Genomic DNA, 25107 nt, shown 5'->3' with positions numbered 1-25107 from the left:
AAAATTTGGACCCCGTGCATTTGGTGTATATGATATTTGGCCCAAAGCTTGGCAAAAGTTGGGCAGCGCTGTTCCGAGCATCAGTAAATCAACCGTCCTGTAATGTACACTGGCTCCCAGAGAGCTACTGAAGGCTAAAGATGGCCTTACTTGCCTAAGGCAGCAGTGCCCGGCAAGTCACCGGGGGCAGTAAAAAGCCTCTCCTGGTAAGTTAAAGAGCCAAAATTCCAATTTTTAAATTGGAATTTTGGCTCTTCTAGTGCAGGGAGCACTATTGTGCCCCCATCTGACGCGATAAAGCTAGGCGTGGGGGAGCAAAGGGGGCGGCATCAACTTGGCGGCCAGGACCCCTGAGGTGGCGCTGCATACACTATAAGATCTGCTCGTTTGGCAAACTCTTTCCATCAACATTCCCACCTAAGGTGGGTGACATCTGAACTGTTTGGCTGGCTCCCAGAGAGCTACTGAAGACTAAAGGTGCCCGGCAATTTACCTTGGGTGGCAAAAAGCCTCTCCTGGTAAGTTAAAGAGCCAAAATTCCGATTTCTAAATCGGAATTTCAACTCTTCTATAGTGCAGGGAGCACTATTGTGCTATCTGCATTACCGATGCGTCCCCTCCTCACCCCAATCTGACGCAATAAAGCTAAGTGTGGGGGTGAGTGAAGGGGGTGGCATTAACTTGGCGGCCAGGACCCCTGAGGTGGCGCTGCATACACTATAAGATCCCCTCGTTTGGCAACCTCTTTCCACCAACATTCCCACCTAAGGTGGCCGATATATGCAAAATCCAACTGTTTCGCCTTTGGACCAAAAACAGGAATGGGACCCGTCGGCACAAGGGCCACATAGATGAGCAGAAATGTCCCTGATCTGACAATAAACATCTGCCCAGGGGCCCAAATCAGCAGCTTAAATCTGCCTGTGTATGGCCACCTTAAACAGGAAGACAATTTTGTTCTGAGCCCCAAAGAAACAAGGACTGGCAGAATGGTGGGCGTTGGTAGAGTGTAGGTAATAGTAGACATTTCGAAAGATGGGAACAACTTCTTTGGTACACTTTATAAAGTGTATTGACCCAAAACATGTTGTGTTACCACTACCCACAATAAATGGTTTGCAGTAAATCTGCTGAAGCTTTTTTCCTACTTTTTGGATTCTATCAGCCATGCTGAGTCTTTAGCCAACACAGCCCAAGTGGCTATAACAGCGCCCCATAAAGACTATTTTGCCCCGGGCCCTGCCACTACAAAGCAAGGGCCTGATTCCCAGGGCAGCAATCCTAAGTACAGTTCCATAAGCCACAAAGGGGCCTCTGGACAACTCTGGCCCATCTGGCCTTTCAGTAGGGCTATTCCCCTAACTTCCGTACAAAGTTTACTTATACTAATGAATAGTTTCTCAGCAAGAGGCCAACCTCAGAATGACGGCACGCACAATTTATAATCGCCCGGCGTTCTGTTTGTGCCATTAACATCAAAGGGAATTTTTGTGCTTCACCTTTCAAGAGTTAAAAACAAAATGAGGCATTACAAAACAAACATTGACTCCCTATGCATAAAATATATTAACCCATTATCCCACGGTTTCCAACATTCTCTGTAGTGTAGAACAAAGCCAGGAATTTAAGCTTTGCCTGGGGGGCTTGTAGCACAGCATAGGGCTGCTGTAGGGTTCCCTGTGTAACCAAGATTGTAGCAGTGACTCCAGTTCCACTATTTTCTTTCTGCTTTCTCCCCTCTGATATTAGGGTGCATTCCATGTTTAGTTTCCACCAAAAAAAGGGGGTATGGGTGGGTATGGGGGGGGTCTCTGTGTTCCTTCCTCCATAGACAATGTGAGCGGCTGCAGTCCCAGGGCAGTTTCTGCGTAGCGGCGGGGGGTAGGATTCAGCACCACATTCTTTCACGGTTAATAGTTACAGCTGAACATTTAATGTGCCCATGTTTGCAAAAGACACTTCTCTAAGGAGATGCCAAGGGGCAACAGTGGGACTGGCGGGGTTTCCCATTACATAACACAATGCCTACACTGAACGCAGTGGCACTTTGAGAGTTAAAGGCAGCAGGGGGTTGCAAGGGGGGGGGGGGCTGTAGCACAAATACATAATTCAGATCAATGAGGATGTCTTGACATAACTAGTTCAAGTTTTGATGGCTTGAGAGTGACAAATTCCCCGCAATACCCACTCATTCCTGTTAATGTTATAGCACAACCAGCTGGTGCTGAACTACAGCTCCCTACACCCCCCTGAGAGCTGGCTGCTGCTTCTTCAGGTCCAGATCGTCTAACTGCTGCAGATACAGAAATCGCAAGAAGCTGGGGGGGGGGTTGTAAGAGTTGCAGCTGAGCAAAACGCAGGGGTTAGCTAATCAGTAATATAAAAGCATTCAGTACATAGCAATGCTGGCACTGCCATGCCTTATACCCACGACTGGCGCAGTAGGCACAGACGACTCGCAAGTGGAAGTGCGCAGCGTACGGATCGCTCCCCTACAGCCCGCAGGCGCTGCGATTTAGAGGCAGCAGCAGTGGGATGTACAGTACATAGGCGCTGGGCTGCCGGAGCGGACAGGGGCTGGAGGCGGACTGGATTCCCGGACTTACCTCCTCCACCGTGAGGGGCATACAGATCCGGTACTCCTTCAGCAGCATCGCGGCCCGGCACTCGGGGAAAACTTTGCCTTGTGCGCTGCTCTCACCTTGCACTGTCGGTTCTGCCTCTCTCCCCTCCCTCCCTCCGTGCAGCGTCTCTGCCTCTCCCCCTCCCTCCCTCTATAGACTCCCCGGCTCAGTAGGGCTGGAGTCACACACACACCTTTGCATGGAGCCACACACACTCCACCTACCATCGCACTCACACACACACGGACAGGGAGTTAACCCCTGCATGCTACAAACCTTTCTATTCTAATTAATAGTCGCCTCATTTAAAAAAAGATTTACCTTTTTCTTTTGCATTCTGCCCCTAGGGTTGGAGTTTGGTTGTTAGCCTAACTTATCCTAGCAACAAGAAAGTGACTTAAGGGGCAGGCTGTCCAGCTGGAGGCCTGTGGGCAGATAGTTGCTTCCAGGTATGTTTGGCTAGCACTAATGCACTGTTGCCTGGCTAGGACTGGCAATCTGAGGATTGAGGCAAATGCCAGAGGGGCTGCTGTAAGGTGCCATAGGCAGTCACTATTTATTGGGCTGGGGGGGAGGCTGTTTGGGCCTCTGGGTACTGAGAATGCCAGAGGGGCTGCTGTAAGGTGCCACAGACACTCACTATTTATTGGGCTGGTGGGGGGGCTGTTTGGGCCTCTGGGTACTGGGAATGCCAGAGGGGCTGCTGTAAGGTGCCATAGACAGTCACTATTTATTGGGCTGGTGGGGGGGCTGTTTGGGCCTCTGGGTACTGGGAATGCCAGAGGGGCTGCTGTAAGGTGCCATAGACATTCACAATTTATTGGGCTGGTGGGGGGGCTGTTTGGGCCTCTGGGTACTGGGAATGCCAGAGGGGCTGCTGTAAGGTGCCATAGACATTCACAATTTATTGGGCTGGTGGGGGGGCTGTTTGTGCCTCTGGGTACTGGGAATGCCAGAGGGGCTGCTGTAAGATGCCAAAGATACTCACTATTTATCAATCCTGTTGAAGGCTGGGCAGGGCCACAACCAGGGGTAGGCACAGGGTCGGATGGGGCAGTTGCAGGGCCCCTAACCCCCCCACAGGGTCCCACCTAACCCCCCGCAGGGTCCCCCACCCAATGTCTTCCCCTAAGAAGCCACAGCAGCACCGGGGAATTTCACTTCCACATGGGTTTCCCCTCGCTATGACATTTCTTCCCCTGTCTCTTGGCTGGAGCATCGACAAGTCTGAAGAGCCGCCCTATGGTATTGGGGAGCCACACTGACCCCCCCGCCTGATTGGCCCCCTATATCCCCTCTTGCCTGATTGGGGTGCAGAGGAGGAGAGGGTAGAGGAATGGTCAGGCAGGGGGAGGGCCGGCAAGGGTTGGGACTGGGCCGCCGGGGCCCACCTGGATTTTTCCCAGCCGCCCAGGCCAACCTTGGGTAGGCAGAACGCCGCATTTATCACAGGGCACCTGAGGGCCTGTGCCTTGGGTGGGGCAGCCTTAGGGGGTTGGCCCTCAGGTGCCTCTATTTTCTTTTTTTTTTAATTTTAGAAAAAAGAAAATTCCCACAACCTCCAGCATGGATGTCCATAGGAAATCCGGGGGGTGAGTGGGTAGGGGGTTGGAGGGGTACTAGGAACATGCTTAATTTCTGCCTACCCATAGTCCAGGGGCTGTTCACTCTTTGTCTTTTAGTATGATTTCGGAGACAGTTTGCAGTTGGGCTTAATTTTTTATTACTTGTAGTCTTTGAATTATTTCTCTTTTTATGTAGCAGCTCTCGAGTTTGGAATTTCAGCATCTATCTGGTTGCCAGGGTTAAATTGCCCTAGTAACCAGGCATTGACTTGAATGAGAGGCTGGAATATGAATAGGAGAGGACTTGAATACAAAGGTAAGTAGTAAGTAATAGTAACAATAAAATTGTAGCCTCACAGATAAATAGTTTTTTGGCTGTCGGGGTCAGTGACCCCCATCTGAAAGCTGAAAAGGAAAATGAAAAAAGAAAAAGACTATAAAAAAGAAAAAATGAAGACCAATTGAAAAGTTGCTAAGAATAGGCCATTCTATAACATATAACAAGTTAACATAAAGATGAACAACCCTTTTAATAGGAAAAAAGGTAAAAATCTAGGTAATTTTTTCCAGAAAAGGTGGCAACCGTATCCCCCGGCACATCCCTCCATATTTATAGCTCAGAGACGGTATCACCAGTGCAAAGAGCAAAATTACACTTTCTGCACTAAAAGAGACAAATTTCAGATTAACCCCCCCCCCCCATCCTACATGAGCTTCTAAAAATAATGAATTTTTAATGAATTTGTGCACCACGCTCTATGAAAAGCCCTGGACATTCAATCCCAGAATCCATCACTTCCCAATGGAAGAAGGCGAGGGAGGGTTTGCATTACACTGTGAGCCTGATAGGGGATGGAAATGGTTCATTAGACCATCATGGTTCCTATTTAATCTGTGGAATCATTGATCAAATTGGAATAGATAAACCCAAATGAATGAACTTATGTCAAAAATGGGGGTATATTTTTCTTTTTTACTGTAAAATGAACTTTATTTGTCAAATAACATGCTATGGGACACTACACCTGGGCAATATGTATACAATTATTCCTGGGCTTTTGCAGGAAAAATATATTAAGATTAAAATATCTGGCTGTGATGTTGGGTGGGTGTATTTCAAAGGGGGAGTGGCCCAAAGTGGGTGTGGCATATGACAATGTTGTATGGTGTGCCACTGCCCCTTCCTGTCCCCAGATTTCACTTTGGATATCTGGGAACCTTCCCCTTTAACTCTTTTACATATTTCGGAGGCACTGTGAATAGAACAAAGTAACCCTACTCTGTATTTACAGTGTACCATGTGACTGCAGCTCCCAACATGTCTTTGTTTCTCTTTGTAGTTTCTTTAGTTCTATAGACTTATCCACACCCTACAGCACAGAATGCTTTGGCCCTGCTTTTCTTTCACTGAAATAACATGCTGTATCCATTTGTGCTTACATGTGGATTTTTCAATATACATATACTTTATGGTGCATTGGCTTACAGTGCCGTGTCACTCTCTTACCCAGCATTCCTCAGAGGCAGGGTCAGACTGAACCAGCGGGGCACCTTGGGGGCCCCGCGGCCTCCTCCGACCCAGGCCCACTCCCTCTGCCAGTAACCGCCGGCACATCTCCCCCCAATTATAGCTGCAAGGAGAAAGTGTAGTACGCGCGGGGGCTGACATTGTATAGGAGCTCGTGACTGGGGTGGGGGGCCCTGAGACGGCAGCCCCAGTGGACCCCAGACACCCCAGTCCAACCCTGCCCAAAAGTAGTACAGGTATAGGACCAGGTATCCGGAATGCTCGGGACCAAGGATTTTCCGGATAAGGGGTCTTTCAGTAATTTCATACCTTAAGTCTACTAAAAAATCAATAAAACATTATTAAACCCAATAGGGCTGTTCTGCCCCCAATAAGGGGTAATTATATCTTAGTTGGGATCAAGTACAGGTACTGTTTTATTATTACAGAGAAAAGGGAATTATTTAACCATTAAATAAACCCAATAGGGCTGTTCTGCCCCCAATAAGGGGTAATTATATCTTAGTTGGGATCAAGTACAGGTACAGTTTTATTATTACAGAGAAAAGGGAATCATTTTACCATGAAATAAACCCAATAGGGCTGTTCTGCCCCCAATAAGGGGTAATTATATCTTAGTTGGGATCAAGTACAGGTACAGTTTTATTATTACAGAGAAAAGGGAATCATTTAACCATTAAATAAACCCAATAGGGCTGTTCTGCCCCCAATAAGGGGTAATTATATCTTAGTTGGGATCAAGTACAGGTACTGTTTTATTATTACAGAGAAAAGGGAATAATTTTACCATGAAATAAACCCAATAGGACTGTTCTGCCCCCAATAAGGGGTAATTATATCTTAGTTGGGATCAAGTACAGTTACTGTTTTATTATTACAGAGAAAAGGGAATCATTTAACCATTAAATAAACCCAATAGGGCTGTTCTGCCCCCAATAAGGGGTAATTATATCTTAGTTGGGATCAAGTACAGGTACTGTTTTATTATTACAGAGAAAAGGGAATCATTTTACCATGAAATAAACCCAATAGGGCTGTTCTGCCCCCAATAAGGGGTAATTATATCTTAGTTGGGATCAAGTACAGGTACTGTTTTATTATTACAGAGAAAAGGGAATCATTTAACCATTAAATAAACCCAATAGGGCTGTTCTGCCCCCAATAAGGGGTAATTATATCTTAGTTGGGATCAAGTACAGGTACTGTTTTATTATTACAGAGAAAAGGGAATCATTTAACCATTAAATAAACCCAATAGGGCTGTTCTGCCCCCAATAAGGGGTAATTATATCTTAGTTGGGATCAAGTACAAGGTACTGTTTTATTTCATAGAGAAAAAGGAAATCAATTTAAAAAAATCTGAATTATTTGATTAAAATGGAGTCTATGGGAGACAGGCTTTCTGTAATTTGGAGCTTTCTGGATAACGGGTATTTTATTGTATTTTATTTGTGTATCATGGGGTAATGAGTTTTCCAGAGTCCTTCCTCTGCTTCAGTATGTGGTCACAGCTAATGTGTTTACAGGGTTGTTCACCTTTTAGTCAACTTTTATTATGTTATAAAATGGCATATTCTAAGCAGCTTTTCAATTGGTCTTCATTATTTATTTTTTTATAGTTTTTGAACAATCTGCCTTCTTCTTCTAAATCTTTGCAGCTTTCAAATGGGGGTCACTGACCCCAGCAGCCAAACACTATTGCTTGATAAGGCTACAACTTTATTGTTATTGGTACTTTTTTTTAAATGTATTTTTCTATTCAGGCCCTCTTGTATTCATTTACCAGCCTCTCATTCATACCGCCCCCTGGTTGCTAAGGTCATTTGGACCCTAGCAACCAAATAGCTGCTGAAACTCCCAACTGGAGAGCTGCCAAACAAAAAAGTGAAATAACTAAAAAGACACAAATAATAAAAATAAAGACCAATTGCAAATTGTCGCACAATAGAATTCTCTACATCAGATGAGGTAGGTTGGTTTTATCCTTGCACATTCCAACACAGTGTATTGCTTCAGAATGAGTGCAGTTATTAGCTGGAATGAAAAGCTTTCAGAGTAAAATACCTTCCCCCCTCTATGACTATATGCTACATCTCTGTCTGTTGCTTTCACCTTTTCATAAACATTTTTTTTTTTGAACATGCACACATTTTTCACGGTGACGAATGAAATACTGCGCTGTTTGTATTCATTTGTTGTTGTAGATAAAAGAGTTGTGTTGATGACGTTCAAACAAAGATCTTGAACATGAAGGGCTCATGTACAAGCTGTGGGATGGATACAAAGTGCAAAAGAAAAGGAGCAAACTGCCATGTTTTTCACAGTTTGCACCCTGCCTAGTTGTGAGCACCCATAGGTGCAGGTCTCTTCTCCAGGTTGGATTACAAAAACCAGCACTCCCCCAATAAATACAGCACAGCTCTCAATAGGGTTGAACCCGGCTAGTTTTTCACCAGCATAGGCAGAAAAATACCAGGGCCAGGGCCAGTATCACAAATTTACCAGCAATGTAAATTTGTAAACTGTAATGTTCTGCCACTGGCACCCCCCAATTCTGCCACAGTCCTGCCCCACAATCCCCCTCTTTCCTGACAGTCATAGCCCCGCCCCCCTCCACTTCACAGCCCCACCTATTTTCCTCCCTGCCTTCCCGTCATTGCCCAATAAGGGACCACAGAAAAGGTAACCCTAACATACAAGAGGGCCAGCCTGGGGAGGCACTTAGGGGCTTGTTTACTAAGATTGGAGATAAATATCTCCTGTGATGTTGCCCATAGCAACCAATCAGCAATAAGATTTAAACAGTCACCTACAAGTTAGAAATTAAAGCAAATACCTAATTGGTTGCTACAGGCAACATCACCAGTTATATTTATCTCCATTCTTAGTAAACACGCCCCATAGACATCTTCTTTCCGATCTCCTGCCCCTCCTGGGTGCATGTTGCTGCTGTCTATAGCATGTAGTATGGACAGATCTGCAGTGTTGCACATTGTGCAAGGAACTGTCCACCAGTACTAAGGAGTTGGATTTTATTTCTGTAGCAGGAGATTTGGTATATAAGCCCTAATGAGTAGTGATGAGCGAATCTGTTCCGTTTCGCTTCGCCGAAAAATTCGCGAATCTTTGAAAAGATCCGCGAAACGGCGAAAATGTCGTGCGACAAAAAAAATTGTCGCCCGCGGCTATTATTTTGTCGCGCAGCTATTGTTTCGTCTCCCGCGGCTATTGTTTTGTCGCGTGGCTATTATTTTGTCGCGCGCGGCTCTTGTTTCGCCGCCCGCGGCTCTTGTTTCGTCGCCCGCGGCTATTATTTTGTCGCGCGGCTATTATTTTGTCGCCCGCAGCTATTATTTTGTCACACGGCTATTGTTTCGTCGCACGCGGCTATTGTTTCGTCGCGCGGCTCTTGTTTCGTTGCCCGCGGCTATTGTTTTGTCGCGCGGCTATTATTTCGTCGCCCGCAGCTATTATTTTGTCGCACGGCTATTGTTTCGTCGCGCGCGGCTCTTGTTTCGTCGCCCGCGGCTCTTGTTTCGTCGCCCGCGGCTCTTGTTTCGTCGCCCGCGGCTCTTGTTTCGTCACGCGGCTCTTGTTTCGTCGCCCGCGGCTATTATTTTGTCGCGCGCTATTGTTTCGTCGCCCGCGGCTATTATTTTGTCGCGCGGCTATTATTTCGTCGCCCGCAGCTATTATTTTGTCGCACGGCTATTGTTTCGTCGCACGCGGCTATTGTTTCGTCGCGCGGCTCTTGTTTCGTCGCCCGCGGCTATTGTTTTGTCGCGCGGCTATTATTTCGTCGCCCGCAGCTATTATTTTGTCGCACGGCTATTGTTTCGTCGCGCGCGGCTCTTGTTTCGTCGCCCGCGGCTCTTGTTTCGTCGCCCGCGGCTCTTGTTTCGTCACGCGGCTCTTGTTTCGTCGCCCGCGGCTATTATTTTGTCGCGCGCTATTGTTTCGTCGCCCGCGGCTATTATTTTGTCGCTCGCGACTATTATTTTTTGACGCCGGCGACAATTTTTGGACGTGCGGCGAATTTTTGCGCGGAACCCAGATACTAGGGGCAGTTTCCTGCACTGGAGCCTTCAGCTGTCTCCTTCCTGAAAAACATGTTCCCTGTTGAAGTACTTAGGGCATGTAGGTGATCTGCACCTCAAAACTCACTCCTATCTCTGCTTTATAACCTTTGAAGTCACATCTTCTGTCTCTCTCTAAGAACCTAAAACACCCACCTTCTGTCTCTTGCCTTGCTCCGAATTTCTAGCTCACACCTCCAACTATGGCTCACAGCCTGCAGACTGGAAAATCACCCCTTTCAGCTATGTCTAATTTTCCTTTTCTAGCTCTAGATCACAGCCTTCAAACTTCAAACAGTCACATCATCTAGCTGTCACCTATTCTAGCTCTGGTTCAAATCCTTCAAACTGCCAACTCCCAACTCCTTTTAGATGTGACTCAAAACTCCGTAGCACCTAACGGATATCTGTTATTATTGCTCAAAACCTCCAAATGTAAAAGTAATGTCCTCTAGCACAGGCTTATACCTTCCTTCAATCTCCCACCATCTGGGGTGGGTGCTTGAGGGCCCATCAGAAAGCCTTAGACCATAGGCCCACCCTCCAAAAATTTTTCTTCCACTCATAACTTAACCAATTTATTCTCCTAGTCTGTTTTATTTACATACTATAACCTATCCTTGTTCCTGTACCAAAATAAAGAATGACCATGAAATAGGCCAAATGGTAGAGAGCAGGAGGGCTTACTGACAGCTGGGCCCATGGGGAGTTTCCTGGTAGCCAGGGGGGCAAGTCCAACACTGTACCTATTAGTAAGGATAAGAGGAAATCTAGAAAGTTAAACATGGAAAGCTATAAAGGGTATAATGGTGTGTATCATGGAATTACTATCCGTGTTGTATCCCTGGGGCAGTGTCACATAATAGAGAGTGAGGAACCAACTTGTCTGAGGTAAAATATAGTTGGTGAACTTAGGGCAGTCCCATTGTGAGTAATTCCTGCATGGGCGTGTCTAGTGCCCCATGTGATACACAGGACCATGTGACCCCCCTCTAGCATAGTACAGTAAAACCTGATTTTACACATTTCCTTTGTGGTTCCAATATAATGCATAATATATGTCCCTGATCTTACATTTTCCCCGAAATAAGGGGTTCTACTGTATGTAAGGCAGGGGAGGGGTCAGGATATTAATTAAAGAATAACAGGGATATGAGACCAAGTTTCTAGGAGCTCACATGGTCCAGTAACAGATTCATTTACAGTAGGTTACTATGCGAGAGCGGGAGTAGCGAGGGCTGGTGGGAGATCCACAGAAATGTAAGAGAAATAGTAAGGATGTACCAAATCCACAACTGAACCCCAAATGCTTTGTGAAAGATTAGACTGAATCCTAACTTGCATATACAGGTATCGGACCCCTTATCCGGAAACCCGTTATCCAGAAAGCTCCGAATTACGGAAAGCCCGTCTCCCATAGACTCCATTATAAGCAATAATTCAGAATTTTAAAACTGATTTCCTTTTTTTATGTAGAAATAAAACAGAACCTTGTAATTGATCCCGACTAAGATATAAATAATCCTTATTGGGGGCAGAACAATCCTATTGGGTTCAATTAACGTTTTATTAATTTTTTAGTAGACTTAAGGTATGGAGATCCAAATTATGGAAAGACCCCTTATCCAGAATACCCTTGGTCCCGAGCATTCTGGATAATGGGTCCTATACCTGTACAAACAAAGGCATAGAAAACGTAAAAACAAGGAAAATTTTCAACTTCTGCGTTTATGTGGCAAAAAGTCACATGATTTTAAGAATTCAGATTTGGTCCGACCAAGACCATGGATTCGGCCGAATCCTGCTGAAAAAGGCCTGGATTCTGTGCATCCCTAATAACAAGAGCCCCCAACTCCACTGAGGAATTGTAGTAAAGCTTATACTCTGGTGGGTGAGCCCTAATGATAGAAGTACGTGGGGTCACCCCAAGTAATAGGGGTAAATAGTGCTGCCGCCTTTTTAAAATTCCTTTTACCAGCTGGCTGGGGGCGATGACAAAAGGGGGAAGGCCATAATGTAACATAGTAACACACACTTCCATCAAGTTCAACCATAATGCCTATATATAACCTGCCTAACTTCTAGTTGGTCCAGAGGAAGGCAAAAACCCCATCTGAAGCCTCTCTAATTTGCCTCAGAGGGGAAAAAATTCCTTCCTGACTCCAAGATGGCAATCGGACCAGTCCCTGGGGCAACTTGTACTAAGAGCTATCTCCCATACCCCTGTATTCCCTCACTTGTACTGAGAGCTATCTCCCATAACCCTGTATTCCCTCACTTGTACTGAGAGCTATCTCCCCTACCCCTGTATTCCCTCACTTGTACTGAGAGCTATCTCCCATATCCCTGTATTCCCTCACTTGTACTGAGAGCTATCCCCCCTACCCCTGTATTCCCTCACTTGTACTGAGAGCTATCCCCCCTACCCCTGTATTCCCTCACTTGTACTGAGAGCTATCTCCCCTACCCCTGTATTCCCTCACTTGTACTGAGAGCTATCTCCCATACCCCTGTATTCCCTCACTTGTACTGAGAGCTATCTCCCCTACCCCTGTATTCCCTCACTTGTACTGAGAGCTATCTCCCCTACCCCTGTATTCCCTCACTTGTACTGAGAGCTATCCCCCCTACCCCTGTATTCCCTCACTTGTACTGAGAGCTATCTCCCCTACCCCTGTATTCCCTCACTTGTACTGAGAGCTATCTCCCCTACCCCTGTATTCCCTCACTTGTACTGAGAGTTATCCCCCCTACCCCTGTATTCCCTCACTTGTACTGAGAGCTATCTCCCCTACCCCTGTATTCCCTCACTTGTACTGAGAGCTATCTCCCATACCCCTGTATTCCCTCACTTGTACTGAGAGCTATCTCTCCTACCCCTGTATTCCCTCACTTGTACTGAGAGCTATCTCCCCTACCCCTGTATTCCCTCACTTGTACTGAGAGCTATCTCCCCATACCCCTGTATTCCCTCACTTGTACTGAGAGCTATCTCCCCTACCCCTGTATTCCCTCACTTGTACTGAGAGCTATCTCCCCATACCCCTGTATTCCCTCACTTGTACTGAGAGCTATCTCCCCATACCCCTGTATTCCCTCACTTGTACTGAGAGCTATCCCCCCTACCCCTGTATTCCCTCACTTGTACTGAGAGCTATCTCCCCTACCCCTGTATTCCCTCACTTGTACTGAGAGCTATCTCCCATACCCCTGTATTCCCTCAATTGTACTGAGAGCTATCTCCCCTACCCCTGTATTCCCTCACTTGTACTGAGAGCTATCTCCCCTACCCCTGTATTCCCTCACTTGTACTGAGAGCTATCCCCCCTACCCCTGTATTCCCTCACTTGTACTGAGAGCTATCTCCCCTACCCCTGTATTCCCTCACTTGTACTGAGAGCTATCTCCCATACCCCTGTATTCCCTCACTTGTACTGAGAGCTATCTCCCATAACCCTGTATTCCCTCACTTGTACTGAGAGCTATCTCCCATAACCCTGTATTCCCTCACTTGTACTGAGAGCTATCTCCCCTACCCCTGTATTCCCTCACTTGTACTGAGAGCTATCTCCCCTACCCCTGTATTCCCTCACTTGTACTGAGAGCTATCTCCCATAACCCTGTATTCCCTCACTTGTACTAAGAGCTATCTCCCATTCTCCCTGTATTCCCTCACTTGTACTGAGAGCTATCTCCCATACCCCTGTATTCCCTCACTTGTACTGAGAGCTATCTCCCATTCTCCCTGTATTCCCTCACTTGTACTGAGAGCTATCTCCCATTCTCCCTGTATTCCCTCACTTGTACTAAGAGCTATCTCCCATAACCCTGTATTCCCTCACTTGCTAAGAATCCATCCAGCCCCTTCTTAAAGCTATATACTGTATCAGCCATGTAACATATGCAAGGCAATAGGGCGGATGATATCAAAATGGGCAGGGCTATGACACAATGCAGAGCTAGCGGTTGGATCCAGGAGAGACTGGGGAAGGAACAAGGTAGGATTGGGGCAGGTTGAGGGCTTAGGTGGGCGGGTCAGGGGCTAATTTAATGATATCACAAATTTACTGGCAACTACATTGCTGGTAAATTTTTAATACCGGCCCGACCTTGGCGGGTGTTTTACCGGCCGGAGGGCAACCCTAGGGTTAAAAAATATAAATGATTCCAGACATCATTTATATGTGACTGCTGCCTGAATGGTGACTATACCATGATTGAACTGCACTGCTGTAGGTTTATTGCCTGGATATGCAATAAATCAGTTACTGTTTGTTTTAGAACAGCTGGCACCCTGCATATTATTCTGCGAGTAAAATAATTCTGAGAGTAAAATAAATCAACTTATCCAACCTGCACCATCGTCCTCAGTGTTCTAGGGGCTCAGTGTGTAAGGGTTAGAGGGCAGCCTGTGTGGGTATCCTCAATGCACAGTCCCTGCTGGCTCTCTAGGATGCAGATACATGGCTGGCTCTGTAGGATGTAAAATGGCTTTGAGCAACACATTTTCATGCATAAAGAGGGTCATGGCACCCAATCATCAGCAAGTGCTGCGCAGCGGGGACCTCATTTTCAGCCGGTCTGACTCTTCCTTCTGCCTTATTGCACGATCCTGTGCAGAGTGCATGGGGGCTCCTTCACTGACATTTGCTCTGGCCAACAGCCATGGAACCATTCCCAACCAGATGTCTTCTAATCAGGCAGAGTGAGAGCTAAAATGGGGATGAAGTATGAGGCTACTTACCAGCACTGAAAGTGATGCAGTGCAGACATCCATCCGGGGAAACAGAAGTGGAACATGTGTTACATTTGAGTGAGAGCCACAGAATTTAAAGGGCAAGTAAGATTATAAACTACAATTCTGGGACTCTTGTACAAGACAGAACTATGTCCTATGGAATCCCTATAGGTAGGGCATTAATCTAGCTGCTGGTAGCAGGCCTGGGCGGGAAATCTGTGGATTCTGGCAAATGTCAGAGGGGCTGCTGTAAGATGCCATAGACAGTCACTATTTATAGGGCTAGTGGGGGCTAGTTTGGGCCTCTGGGTACTTGAAAGGCAGTGGCCTATTTAAAATTAAATCCCAGTCCAGACCTGTTTGGTTGCCTATGTTTTTTTTTTAATTCATAGACTAGTATTAAGTGTTACCGGCCGGCATCGAACTCAGAATGTCCTTTTATGGTTTGCTTTATGGTTCACCCATAGTTGTGTTTTTTTGCTCACCACAAGGGACAGGACTTGAGATGTACTCTTTGGATACAGTGATGCCTTCTTCACTTGGCAAAGCTGAGCTCTAAAATAAAATCTGGACAAAGGGAATTGGAAGGGATGGAAGTAAAGGGGAATTTACATTTTGAATGGAGAACCCAGCAAAGTGGCCATGAAACAAGGTTGAGAGGAGCAGGAGACAATCAGGGCTGCAGATTTATTCAGGTATTCTCTTTATAGTGGGATAATGTAGGAATAATGTATCCCTATTGGAACATATAAGGATATTACCAGTCCTTATATTTTACAATAGGAGTTACAAGCACAGATTTTAAAACCGATTACATCATTAAAGGACAATGAAAGGTTAATATAAATTAAAAGTAAGTCTAAAGGCATTCTTTTTAAGTACTTACTGCATATCTAAATTCCCAGATCCCTGCTTGCTTCTCTGAGATATGGTGCTGGCAGCCTACAGCAGTGTGAAGCCTACAGTGACATCACTGAAATCTCTCTCCCCTTCCTGTAGGTGCCAGCGGCAGCCTTCCTATTCTCTGAGCATGTGTGTAACTTGATCCTGTCTCCTGTTCTGAGCTACACATGCCCACCAGCCAATCAGAAGCGGATCTGGCAGAGGGGAGGGGGGGGGAGGGAATGAAACACATGTGCAGTATGAAGCAAGGAGGGAAAGGAAGGGAGAATACCTTTTTAGAGATGGCTGCATGTTCTAGAAAATGTGAAGTAAGTGTGACTGAGTAAATATTTGATTAGGTGAGCCAAAAGTGTGGCGTTTGTACTAAACAATAGGAGGACTATTGGACAGTGTGCTTTTTAAATTTAAATTCTCCTTTAAGAAACATGTATAATGTACCCCCTATTGGAACACATAAGGATATTACAATAGAAGTTACAAGCAGAGATTATATAACCGATTACATCATTAAGAAACACGTATAAGGACTTTATTTACAAGATATCCATGACTTGTGTGTAGTTGTGGGAATACCGTACCCCTATTGTAAATTATCAGGACATCTTAGGGGGGACATTTCATCCAATCCCTTAGACTTATATACTTAGACCTTGTAAACTTAATTTATTTTACACCTACATTTTGTTCCAATCTTTTTCACAACAGATGAGCACAAAGTCAAGGTCAGTTGTAAATGCTGTAAACAAAAACACACACACACATATATATATCCTACATGCCCTATGCTAAATGGAAGACAGCATTGTTCTGTATGTTTTGTTTTACTGATAAAGTTCAAGTATTTGTCTTTTGCCTGGGCTTTGACATCTGATTAATGACTGAATCTTTCTTATTTGATCCACTTCTCCATCATCCTTGGGTAGGGTGCCTTGAGCATGACAGACACTATTTGCTTTGCTTTGACAGTATTGGATAAACATCTCAAGTTCATATTGGCTTGTTACCCCCACACTCATATTGAAAAGCACCTCTGTTTTCTCTCTGCCTTGTCCATCCTAAACATACCTGCAATAAAATAGTCTTCAGCCCCACCTTCATCCAAATACTAAGGTGGATCCCTTTAGCCCCCCCCAGCCAACAAACCTGCAGGGGGCAAGAGTCTTCAGACCTCCATTTTCTTAGGGTTCATTTATCCACCAAAGATCAAAGTGCATTCAGTGCTTTGGACCTGGTGTAAATATTTTAAATACAAAAAAGTCAATTTTGCGGGCAGATTTATCAAAATGTGAGTTTAGAGCTTTATACATAAAACTCACCCACGTTCTGTTAATCCCTATTGGTTATTTAGAAGCGGATTTATCAATGGGTGACAGTTAGAGTTCACCATTTAATAAATACGCTTCTAAAGAACCCCAAGGAATTAATAGAACGTGGGTGAGCTTTTATGTATTACAGGGATTCTGTCGTGATTTTTATGGAGTACTTTTTATTTCTAAATTACAGTGTTTACATAGCAAATAATTCACTCTGCCATTTATAATTTTATTTGTGAACAAACAAATGTATTTTTCATTGTAATATTGGTGTGTAGGCGCCATCTCAGTGCATTGTGCCCGAGTCTGAGCTTTCAGCCAGCGCTACACATTAGAACTGCTTTCAGCTAACCTATTGTTTCTCCTACTCCCATGTAACTGGAGGGGTCCCAAGCTGGACTTGGATTTCTTACTATTGAGTGCTATTCTGATACCTACTGGGAGCTGCTATCTTGCTGCCTTCCCATCGTTCTGCTGCTGGGAAGGGGGTGATATCCCTCCGACTTGCAGCTCAGCAGTAAAGTGTGCCTGAGTCTGAGCTTTCAGAAGGAGCCAGCGCTACACATTAGAACTGCTTTCAGCTAACCTATTGTTTGTCCTACTCCCATGTAACTGGAGGAGTCCCAAGCCAGACTTGGATTTCTTACTATTGAGTGCTATTCTGATACCTACTGGGAGCTCCTAGCTTGCTCCCTTCCCATTGTTCTGCTGATCGGCTGCTGGGGGTGAGGGGGGGATATCACTCCAACTTGCAGCTCAGCAGTAAAGTGTGACTGAAGTTTATCAGGGTACAAGTCACATGGCTGTGGCACCCTGGGAAATGGAGAATATGGCTAGCCCCATGTGAAATTTCAAAATTCAATATTAAAAAATCTGTTTGTGTTTTAAAAAATGTATTTCAATGCATTATTCTGCCGGAGAAGCTCTATTAACTGATAACTAAAAAAAAAACAAAAACAAAACATGTTTTCCCATGACAGCATTCGTTTAAGCTCTAAAGTCATATTTTGATAAATCTGTCCCTTGGCCTCTGCCAACGATCTCAGCTGAAAATGTTTCTTCTATCTTGTCCCTAAAGCCAAAAATGACAATTTTTAACTTTCATTCAAGGACTAATGGGAGGAGACTTGCTAATGACTTCTTTTCCTTAGGACCCTGTGGCCAGTTATGCACCAGTTTACAAGCACAAATACTGTATATTCAGGGATTCAGAGCCATAAATCCAATATCACAGACAGGCTGATCTAATCCTGGTAGATCTTATGGGATCACAGGAGACATGTGAATAACACGTTGATATAAAATGGATTTCACTGCATGTATTGCACAGTAAAACGCGTTACTAGCCCTCCTTACCCTCTGGTTCTTCCATTTGGTTATAATTTTCGCTGTAACAAAAAACCCCCATAAAGAAATATAAACCCACATGGAATACAAGATGGATTTTTTTATTGGAAACAATGTGATGTTAAATCACTGTAAACTGAGTAGGAGATTAAGCGGGTCAGTGAATAATATAATAGGTACTCTACCACATATAGTATTCTTGAAAGTAAATTAGTGTTTAATCATATGTGCAGCCGGAACAGGCTATGTTTAAGGCTGACAATTGCCCTTTGTCAAGCCTCACCGCATATTGTGTTCTTACATTTTATCAGTTAATCAGATGTATGGCAGGAGGCTGGGGTTTATAAGCTTGGAAATGGAACAGGGTTTCTGAATATTAATCAGTAGCAGGGACATTAGGATCTGGTACACACCAGCCTGGGTAGGGGAAATTGTTTGCCATCTTGTGGAACTACATATATCAGTATATATGGTGTAAGCTTGCAGGATCCACCACATATCATTTCTTCTCTTTAAGGTTTATTTAGACACAGGGGCGGCCATTTCAGCATACAAAACATAAATCATAAAAATAAATCCTGCCCACTGGACGTCACCTTCACAAATTTGATGAGTTTCCTGAACTGGGCCCCTTGTGGACTACAGGTACCAGTAAGAAAACACAAATGTTTGGGGTCACTCCTGTACTCACAATACTCCTTTGGGGGGATTGCTCAGCCTCCTGGCTTTTCTCCGCTCCTCAGTGGCTCAGACTCTCAGTCCCTTGGTATGAGGCTCCCTCTGCTCCTTGCAGTGGCAGGCAGCCCCCCAGCCCCTCTGGGAGTTCCTAACACAGACAGGCAGCCCCCCAGCCCCTCTGGGAGTTCCTAACACAGGCAGGCAGCACCCCCAGCCCCTCTGGGAGTTCCTAACACAGGCAGGCAGCCCCCCAGCCCCTCTGGGAGTTCCTAATACAGACAGGCAGCCCCCCATCCCCTCTGGGAGTTCCTAACACAGATAGGCAGCCCCCCAGCCCCTCCGGGAGTTCCTAACACAGACAGGCAGCACCCCCAGTCTCTCTGGGAGTTCCTAATACAGACAGGCAGCCCCCCATCCCCTCTGGGAGTTCCTAACACAGATAGGCAGCCCCCCAGCCCCTCTGGGAGTTCCTACCACAGGTAGGCAGCCCCCCAGCCCCTCTGGGAGTTCCTAACACAGGTAGGCAGCCCCCCAGCCCCTCTGGGAGTTCCTAACACAGACAGGCAGCCCCCCAGCCCCTCTGAGAGTTCCTAACACAGGCAGGCAGCCCCCCAGCCCCTCTGTGAGTTCCTAACACAGGCAGGCAGCCCCCTAGCCCCTCTGGGAGTTCCTAACACAGGCAGGCAGCCCCCCATCCCCTCTGGGAGTTCCTAACACAGATAGGCAGCCCCCCCAGCCCCTATGGGAGTTCCTCACACAGATAGGCAGCCCCCCAGCCCCTCTGGGAGTTCCTAACACAGATAGGCAGCCCCCCAGCCCCTATGGGAGTTCCTAACACAGATAGGCAGCCCCCCAGCCCCTCTGGGAGTTCCTAACACAGATAGGCAGCCCCCCAGCCCCTATGGGAGTTCCTAACACAGATAGGCAGCCCCCCAGCCCCTCTGGGAGTTCCTAACACAGATAGGCAGCCCCCCAGCCCCTCTGGGAGTTCCTAACACAGATAGGCAGCCCCCCAGCCCCTCTGGGAGTTCCTAACACAGATAGGCAGCCCCCCAGCCCCTCTGGGAGTTCCTAACACAGATAGGCAGCCCCCCAGCCCCTCTGGGAGTTCCTAACACAGATAGGCAGCCCCCCAGCCCCTCTGGGAGTTCCTAACACAGATAGGCAGCCCCCCAGCCCCTATGGGAGTTCCTAACACAGATAGGCAGCCCCCCAGCCCCTATGGGAGTTCCTAACACAGATAGGCAGCCCCCCAGCCCCTCTGGGAGTTCCTAACACAGATAGGCAGCCCCCCAGCCCCTATGGGAGTTCCTAACACAGATAGGCAGCCCCCCAGCCCCTATGGGAGTTCCTAACACAGATAGGCAGCCCCCCAGCCCCTATGGGAGTTCCTAACACAGATAGGCAGCCCCCCAGCCCCTCTGGGAGTTCCTAACACAGATAGGCAGCCCCCCAGCCCCTATGGGAGTTCCTAACACAGATAGGCAGCCCCCCAGCCCCTATGGGAGTTCCTAACACAGATAGGCAGCCCCCCAGCCCCTCTGGGAGTTCCTAACACAGATAGGCAGCCCCCCATCCCCTCTGGGAGTTCCTAACACAGACAGGCAGCCCCCCAGCCCCTCTGGGAGTTCCTAACACATGCAGGCAGCACCCCCAGCCCCTCTGGGAGTTCCTAACACGCATAGGTAGCCTCCCTGCTCTGAGACACCTTCCTAACATTCCCCCTACAATTAAATACCTTTTACAGGACAGCCCTCCTGTGGAACATGAGCCTTAATTTGTGAGTTGGACTAATGGAATACAGTAACTGGCCTGCCTGTTCCTTCCAGAATACTCCAGCTTCCAGGACCTGACTGCTAAACTCTTTGAACTGAGACCATACGCTGTTTAGCAACACCTTTACTGGAGCTAGCATTGCCTCCTGTGAAGAAATTAAAGGCAAAACTCACCTTTTGACATATTCTGTACCACAATCAAAAGAAAAAAACAAGTGTTCCACCTAAGGATGCACTGAATCCTGATGCGTCCGAAATATGTTGGGTAGGGGGTTCCTCACGGTGAGGGCAGTGAGGGGGTTGGGGAATGCCCTGCCGGGGGATGTTGGGTAGGGGGTTCTCACGGTGAGGGCAGTGAGGTTGGGGAATGCCCTTCCTAGTGATGGGGTAATGGCAGATTCTGTTAATGCCTATAAGAGGGGCCTGGATGAGTTATTGATCAATCAGAATATCCAAGGCTATTGTGATACTAATATCTACAGTTAGTATTAGTGGTTGTATTTATAGTTTATGTATGTGAGTGTATAGATTGGTAGGTGTGGGTTGTGGGTGCTGGGTTTACTTGGATGGGTTGAACTTGATGGACTCTGGTCTTTTTTCAACCCTATGTAACTATGTAACTATGTAACTATGTAAAAGATTTGGGCAAATACCTAACCGAATGCGGATCTTAATTTGCATATGCAAATTAGGACACAGAAGGGTTAAAGAGCACGTGGTGCAAAATGTTTAGCTTCCATGTTTATGTGACAAAAAGTCATGTGATTTTAAGGATCCGGTTCGGCTAGGAGTGTGGATTGGGCCGAATCCAAATCCTGTTAAAAAAGGTTAAATCTTGGCCGAATCCCAAACCAATTCTTGATTCTGTGCATCCCTAGTTCCCCCCCACGTGCCAGTTCTACCCCTTCATTACTTAACTGTTGGTGAGCATTATGGACTCCTTTACCTCCTAAATGACAGCAAGAACCTTCTGAGCGATGCTCTTGGTAAATTCAGGATCATTTCAAATATCTTGACTAAAACTGTGCCTTTGCCTTTGTGCTTTTAGAAACCACTGCATTACCTTTGCTGATTGGTTTGTGACCGACAATGAAATAAACACTAAAGCTGAATATTATGATATCCCTTATGGAGCGTCACTGTTTCTTCGAAATAAATGAAACCGAATATTTGCTTCTTAATGCAGTTATATCAGTCTGAGAGCCCATTAGACGTTCAGAAAGTGCTCAATCTGCTCAGTATAAATAAATAACCTACTTATTTAAGCCTTGTGGGAAGTGAATATTTTGATGGACTTGCTCATTATTTTCTTTGTTTACAAAAGACAAAAGCTCTGCACTTGTGACATAAGGTACCGTATATACTCGAGTATAAGCCGATCCGAATAATTTTACCTAAGAATACTGGAAAAACTTATTGACTCGAGTATAAGCCTAGGGTGGGAAACACAGCCGCTACTGCTAAGTTTTAATAATCAAAATAAATACCAATAAAATTACATTAATTGAGGCATCAGTGGGGTATATGTTTTTCAATATTTATTTCAAAGAAAAACAGTAAACTAGCTCTGTAAGCGGAGAAGAGGGTCAACAAAAACAATATGAGTACTACCCCACGCTCATTGCACATTGGCAAATTTGCAGCAGACCCGGTCCCGGAGGAGATGTAAGGGCAAATAAGTATTGCTAGTGGGAGCCTAGGCCAGGGCACTGGATGGTCTGGTTGCAGGTGGCCTAATTTGCACACAAAGGACAAAGGGTGCTAGTCTGGAGGGAACCATGGCATCCGACTTGAGTATAAGCCGAGGGTGACTTTTTTCAGCACATTTTGGGTGCTGAAAAACTAGGCTTATACTCGAGTATATACAGTAAGTGATACATGGTACTGCCACCATCTTTTTTACCAGGATAATGCGCAATGACAAAATGCCAGGAATAGCGCTGTTATTGTTACAGTGACCAGACATAGGCTTGCCCATGGGACCCCATTACACAAGTGAGTGCCTCAGCGTACAGAAGCATGGCTAGGAGCATTTTAATAGGTGGCTAATGATTAGGTATGTGGGTATGTTTTTGATGGTATAAGGGCATATGTCCAACTGGCAAATAAAATCATACTTCTACTGTCTCTATGTAGCACATGTGAGATTCACTGATCTATAAACAGGGTGGGCAGTATTTTTTCTGGCCTAGTCAATAAAATACAAGCCAAGGCCGGGCCGGTATTACAAATTTACCAGCAATGTACTTACTTTGTATTAACTTGTCAATCCTTAGATAGGGCCTTGACCACTATTAGGGCAAATTAATCAAATATAATCGAAATATTTTCCATACATTCTTTTAGCTTTACTCCTAAACTGTGTCAGCTGCACCCACTCACTTCCTGGTTCCTACTTACTGGACAAAGACTTCACAGCCCCTTCCCTATTCCATAGGTAACATACACAGTAACATAGTAAGTTACGTTGAAAAAAGACATATGTCCATCGAGTTCAACCATAATGCCTATATATAACCTGCCTAACTGCTAGTTGATCCAGAGGAAGGCAAAAAAATGCATCTATAGCCTCTCTAATTTGCCTCAGAGGGGAAAAAATTCCTTCCTGACTCCAAGATGGCAATCGGACCAGTCCCTGGATCAACTAGTACTGAGAGCTATCTCCCTACCCCTGTATTCCCTCACTTGTACTGAGAGCTATCCCCCCTACCCCTGTATTCCCTCACTTGTACTGAGAGCTATCTCCCCTACCCCTGTATTCCCTCACTTGTACTGAGAGCTATCTCTCCTACCCCTGTATTCCCTCACTTGTACTGAGAGCTATCTCCCCTACCCCTGTATTCCCTCACTTGTACTGAGAGCTATCCCCCCTACCCCTGTATTCCCTCACTTGTACTGAGAGCTATCTCCCCTACCCCTGTATTCCCTCACTTGTACTGAGAGCTATCTCCCATACCCCTGTATTCCCCTCACTTGTACTGAGAGCTATCTCCCATACCCCTGTATTCCCTCACTTGTACTGAGAGCTATCTCCCATAACCCTGTATTCCCTCACTTGTACTGAGAGCTATCTCCCCTACCCCTGTATTCCCTCACTTGTACTGAGAGCTCTCCCCTACCCCTGTCCTTCCCTCAACTTGTACTGAGAGCTATCCCCCCTACCCCTGTATTCCCTCACTTGTACTGAGAGCTATCTCCCCTAACCCTGTATTCCCTCACTTGTACTGAGAGCTATCTCCCCTACCCCTGTATTCCCTCACTTGTACTGAGAGCTATCTCCCCTACCCCTGTATCCCTCATCTTGTACTGAGAGCTATCTCCCCTACCCCTGTATTCCCTCAGCTTGTACTGATGAGCTATCCCTCCCGTTTCCCTCCTTACTGGGTCCCCCCCCTGTATTCCCTCACTTGTACTGAGAGCTATCTCACCTACCCCTGTATTCCCTCACTTGTACTGAGAGCTATCTCCCATACCCCTGTTTCCCTCACTTGTACTGAGAGCTATCTCCCCTACCCCTGTATTCCCTCACTTGTACTGAGAGCTATCCCCCTACCCCTGTATTCCCTCACTTGTACTGAGAGCTATCCCCCCTACCCCTGTATTCCCTCACTTGTACTGAGAGCTATCTCCCCTACCCCTGTATTCCCTCACTTGTACTGAGAGCTATCTCCCCTACCCCTGTATTCCCTCACTTGCACTGAGAGCTATCTCCCATACCCCTGTATTCCCTCACTTGCACTGAGAGCTATCTCCCATACCCCTGTATTCCCTCACTTGTACTGAGAGCTATCTCCCCTACCCCTGTATTCCCTCACTTGTACTGAGAGCTATCTCCCCTACCCCTGTATTCCCTCACTTGTACTGAGAGCTATCTCCCCTACCCCTGTATTCCCTCACTTGTACTGAGAGCTATCTCCCCTACCCCTGTATTCCCTCACTTGTACTGAGAGCTATCTCCCATACCCCTGTATTCCCTCACTTGTACTGAGAGCTATCTCCCCTACCCCTGTATTCCCTCACTTGTACTGAGAGCTATCTCCCCTACCCCTGTATTCCCTCACTTGTACTGAGAGCTATCTCCCCTACCCCTGTATTCCCTCACTTGTACTGAGAGCTATCTCCCATACCCCTGTATTCCCTCACTTGTACTGAGAGCTATCTCCCATACCCCTGTATTCCCTCACTTGCACTGAGAGCTATCTCCCATACCCCTGTATTCCCTCACTTGTACTGAGAGCTATCTCCCCTACCCCTGTATTCCCTCACTTGTACTGAGAGCTATCTCCCCTACCCCTGTATTCCCTCACTTGTACTGAGAGCTATCTCCCCTACCCCTGTATTCCCTCACTTGTACTGAGAGCTATCTCCCCTACCCCTGTATTCCCTCACTTGTACTGAGAGCTATCTCCCCTACCCCTGTATTCCCTCACTTGTACTGAGAGCTATCTCCCATACCCCTGTATTCCCTCACTTGTACTGAGAGCTATCTCCCATAACCCCTGTATTCCCTCACTTGTACTGAGAGCTATCTCCCATACCCCTGTATTCCCTCACTTGTAC

General features: G+C 46.2%; 1 protein-coding gene across 3 annotated transcripts in view; it reads right to left on the bottom strand.

Annotated features, from left to right (window-relative positions):
- Positions 1–2767, bottom strand: part of pitpnc1l (phosphatidylinositol transfer protein cytoplasmic 1 like) — a 101898-nt gene extending 99131 nt beyond the window's left edge. Inside the window, exon 1 of one of the 3 annotated variants that reach the window (XM_018095393.2) lies at positions 2607–2767. In XM_018095393.2, the coding sequence (XP_017950882.1) occupies positions 2607–2654 (48 nt within the window). In that variant the 5' untranslated portion in view covers positions 2655–2767. 3 annotated transcript variants of the gene reach the window in all.
- Between the last annotated feature and the right edge of the window lie 22340 nt (positions 2768–25107).

This window comes from Xenopus tropicalis, chromosome 7 (genome assembly GCF_000004195.4).
Source record: "Xenopus tropicalis strain Nigerian chromosome 7, UCB_Xtro_10.0, whole genome shotgun sequence".
Taxonomy (NCBI): Eukaryota; Metazoa; Chordata; class Amphibia; order Anura; family Pipidae; genus Xenopus; species Xenopus tropicalis.
This window is presented reverse-complemented; position numbering and strand designations above follow the sequence as displayed.